Source organism: Lipotes vexillifer, unplaced genomic scaffold, assembly GCF_000442215.2.
Source record: "Lipotes vexillifer unplaced genomic scaffold, Lipotes_vexillifer_v1.1 scaffold419, whole genome shotgun sequence".
NCBI lineage: Eukaryota > Metazoa > Chordata > Mammalia > Artiodactyla > Lipotidae > Lipotes > Lipotes vexillifer.
Window position 1 is genome coordinate 1,273,131 of NW_006786333.1, and position 4,636 is coordinate 1,277,766.

At 47.9% G+C, this 4,636-nt stretch overlaps 1 protein-coding gene across 1 annotated transcript in view; it reads right to left on the reverse strand.

Annotated features, from left to right (window-relative positions):
* Nucleotides 1–4,636, reverse strand: part of AK5 (adenylate kinase 5) — a 245,420-nt gene that overhangs the window by 16,089 nt on the left and 224,695 nt on the right. The window contains exon 13 of the mRNA XM_007458720.1: nucleotides 2,529–2,717. Within this exon, the coding sequence (XP_007458782.1) occupies nucleotides 2,529–2,717 (189 nt within the window). The remainder of the gene's footprint in view (nucleotides 1–2,528; nucleotides 2,718–4,636) is intronic.

Sequence of the window (4,636 nt, forward strand, 5' to 3'; positions counted from 1 at the left end):
GGGACATGGGTTCGTGCCCCGGTCCGGGAAGATCCCACATGCCGCGGAGCGGCTGGGCCCGTGAGCCATGGCCGCTGGGCCTGCGCGTCCGGAGCCTGTGCTCCGCAACAGGAGAGGCCACAACAGTGAGAGGACCGCGTACCGATAAAAAAAATAAAAATAAAAAAAAAAAAAAACAAAGAAAATTTGCCAAGTGGATCATACATGTTACCTCACCACAGACCCAACAGCATCTCCAAAATGCTGGGGGGAGCTGCAGAGATGAGCCGCGTGGGACGGGAAACTCCCTTTCCCATTAACTTAGATATTAAATTTCTAAGGAGGATTCCAGAAATCAGCTTTATCTGAGAACTCGCTTACCCCCGCATGCACGTGCCAATCATTTATGAGTGTGTAGAATTTAGGTTGGAATAATACAGGAGAGAGGTAAAAGGGCTTTTCTGACTCTGAATTACTTAGGGACTTTTCTCACCTCTGCAAATCTTGAAAGTGGAAGGTAATTTCCACGTGTGTTCTAGGCGGCACGAAGGGTGGAAATCACCGATCCTGGAAAGGCCTCTGCCACCTGAATTCTTAAGACCCTGCTCTTACATAGTGCACTTTTTGTTTGCTTGTTTCTAAAGATCTAGGTCTTTGTTTTATGTAGCAACCGGAGGTTACATGAAGCACAGCAAATAGGATTCGTCTTGCTCATCAAGTTCTAGCAGTTGGAAGGAGCTGCCTGGCGTGCTGTGCTAACAACATCACGAGGCCACGTCTGGGTCTTGAGGAAAGCGCCACGATGCCGTAACAGTGTCTGCTGTGGGTGCAGAAGGCGGGGATGATAGATAGCTCTCATGTCACATACATGACATCTCTGAGTTAAATCATGGAGCACCTTTCAGATTCGACACAGGGCTAAGTTCGTAGGAGCCTGGAAAATGGACCATTAACAGGCTCAGAAGATAAGAATTCATTATCAGTGGTTTCCCCCAAGGAATGGATCATGTAGCTGTCTCCGAGACAAGTTTGTTATTGATTGACTCATGTCTCCTTGTAACTTCCTGGGAAAAGCAGATAGTAGCTGTTCACTCTCTCTCCTCTGCGTTGGGTCCTCGGGGTTTGGTTCCTGGATACTCCCCAGCCTCCCAGTGGTCTCCTGGCCTGACCTTCTTGGGACCCATTCTCCACAAGGCTGATGGAGGGAGCTTTCTAAATGGAAGCCCTGACTATGTCTGTCCCCTTTGGTAGTTCCCGTCATCATCCTCAGGATAATTATTGGCTCCTATGATAGGTTCATCTTGATCTGGTCCTTGCTTGCCTCTCCACCTCCACCTCTTGTCGCTCGTTTCCTTGGCACTATAATATGTCACAGCCAAGCTCCTTCTGTGTGAGGTTCTGTGTGAGGTGCTCTGCTCCCCGTATGGCACCCGCACCTTGGGCTCAGCTTAGTTCTCCTCTGGTGAGCTTCCTCAGTGCCTTCTGTCTCCCCTCAGACCAGGTTAAAGGGCCCTTGGAACTGACTCTGTGCTCGTTTTGACCCCATATTTTGATCCCAGGTGTGTCTCTCTCCCCTACTAAACCCAAGGCTCTAGCAGGCAAGAACCGCATCTTATCACTTGCATCCAAACCACCAGGGCAGTGGATGGTCCATAGGAGGTGCTTGATACATAGTTATTAAATGAGTGAATGAATGGGGATTGGGTAGTTTTCCCAAATTCGTGAACTTAACAGGGACTCAGCATGGATTAGCGCTCGTGATCATTGAGTTGACACCACCCATTTCCTTATCGTTTCACCTCATCTGCTCTCCTGGCCCCATATGCTGCTTCTCCCAATAACACTAGTCATTGCAAGAAACTGAGGCAGCCAAGGGCCAATTATGAACTAGGCAAAATTCTAGAAATGCAAAGTTGTTGAATTTTAGATCCAGACGAGACCTTCTGGATCCTCCTGTGCAGCTGAGGTCTGGGAGGCAGAACTTATGCCTCATCCATGCCTCCCTCCCTCCCTCTCTCCCCCGCCCCTCCCCCTCCCTCCTCCCCCTCCCCTTCCTCCTCCTTCCTCCCTCCTTCCCTCTCTCCCTCTTTCTTGGAAATAGGACCGGTTTCCAGCAACTATCATGGCATCTATGAACATTGTATAGCCAGCTTTTCATGGTCCATATGATGACATACAAAAGTGAAGAGAGGGCTTCCCTGGTGGCGCAGTGGTTGAGAGTCCGCCTACCGATGCAGGGGACATGGGTTCATGCCCCGGTCCGGGAAGATCCCACGTGCCGCGGAGCAGCTGGGCCCGTGAGCCATGGCCACTGAGCCTGCGCGTCCGGAGCCTGTGCTCCACAATGGGAGAGGCCACGGCAGTGAGAGGCCCACATACCGCAAAAAAAAAAAAAAAAGAGAGTAAGGGACCTGTATTTTGGCCCAAATTGTGCAGCTATATGCAGTTCTAATTCCAAGATCCCTTAACCGAAATTTCCTATTTTTTTCTCTTTTTTTGAATAAAAAGTGGGTGGCTGGTTCATTTTGGGGGACTGTGAGGTGACTCACCTTATGTAGCTGTGTTTTCATCTCATAGTAGGCGACCATGGGGATGGAGGCCCGGTAGTAGGTCTCAAGGCGCTTGGTGATAGCGGTTCTGTCGTCCGTGCGCGGGCTGCCCCCGCTCCTCTGGAGAAGGCGGTCGGTCATGGTGTCTGCCGAGCAGTCCATACAGATCACCAAGCGAGGGTCTCCAATCTGGGGATGGAGAGGGGGCACAACATGCTCAGAAATTCTACTCAGCGAGGTTCTGGAAAGACCTGGGATCCCTAGTTCTTTACTTCTGCTTCCTCTCAGGGTCCCAGACCTACATTGTGGCAGAGTTGGGACAGGACATCACGGCTCCCTATTTCCACGTCAGCGGCTTTCCACAGGCTGCCTCAGAGCTGTCTCTTGTCCTCAGCTTTTAGGTCACCTCATGTAATGCAGGGATTGTATGGAATGCTACCCAATGCAGTCACAATCTGTCCTCCACACTAAGGGGAGGGGTGTGTGTATGTGTGTGTGTGGTGTTTCCTGCTGGGAGCCCTGCCTGACCTACTGAGACAAGCTAATCACCTCTTTCTTTGTCCACCACTATATCTTACATGAGCCACCAGGAGCACAATGTGGCTGTGTCTGTACTACGTGGTGGTCAGTAGAGCATAATGGTTGAGCACACAAAGGTTCGAGTCAGGCTGCTGAGGGTCAAATCCTGGTGTGGTGACTTGTCTCCAAGATGGTCTTCATTGATTGATTACCTCCATGTACTTTAAGCTCTTCCCCACATTGAGACATAGAGCCCATTCCTCTACCTCCTTGAATCTGAGCTGAACTGTAACTGACCAACAGAACATGGTGGAAATGATGCCACAGGCTTTTATTTTTTAATTATTTCTTTATTAACTTTTAACACCTTTATTGGAATATGATTGCTTTACAATGGTGTGTTAGTTTCTGCTGTATAACAAGAGTGAATCAGCTACACATATACATATATCCCCATATCCCCTCCCTCTTGCATCTCCCTCCCACCCTCCCTATCCCACCCCTCTAGGTGGTCACAAAGCACCCAGCTGATCTCCCTGTGCTATACAGCTGCTTCCCACTAGCTATCTATTTTATATTTGGTAGTGTATATAAGTCCATGCCACTCTCTCACTTCGTCCCAGCTTACCCTTCCCCCTCCCCGTGTCCTCAAGTCCATTCTCAAGTAGGTCTGCATCTTTATTCCCATCTTGCCCCTAGGTTCTTCATGACCAATTTTTTTTTTTTTTTTAGATTCCAAATATATGTGTTAGCGTATGGTATTTGTTTTTCTCTTTCTAACTTACTTCACTCTGTATGACAGACTCTAGGTCCATCCATCTCACTACAAATAACTCAATTTCGTTTCTTTTTATGGTTAAGTAATATTCCATTGTATATATGTGACACATTTTCTTTATCCATTCATCTGTCTATGGATACTTAGGTTGCTTCCATGTCCTGGCTATTGTAAAGCCACATGCTTTTAGAAGCAAGATCATAAGAAGTTTTGCAGTTCCTGCCTGGTCAACTGCCATCTAAGATGTCCAATGACTCTGACTGCTAGGCTGGGAGGAAGCCCAAGCTAGCCACACAGAGAGGCCATGTGGACAGAGATGCCTGACCAGACCTTGGCTGTTGTAGACATCCCAGCCCCTGCTCCAGACATGTCTACTCAGCCTTACCAACTATCTGACTGCGGCTGAATAAAGGACCTCAAGTGAGAACCAGCCAGCTGAGCCCATCAACCCCCAGAACCCTATGAGAGAAAATAACAAATTGTTTCTTTAAGTTACCTGACTTCATCATTAACTAAAGGTGTCACTCAACTTCTCTGCACCCCCAACTTTCTCATTTGTTCACTGAGGATGATCACAGAATTGCTGTGAGGATTAAATACAATTAAATAAGGTAATGTAAGTAGATTGCTTGGCATATGGAAACACTTGGTAAGTGTCAGTCACTATGTTATGTCCCGTATTGGGCTATGATCTCTTTGTGTGTAGGCGTTAGGAATGCTCAGCTCCTGATCCCAAGTCTTGTATATAGTAGGTAACAAAGAAATGTTTTCCTGAATGAGTGATAGCATATGATTCGTAGTGTGTCTTTCC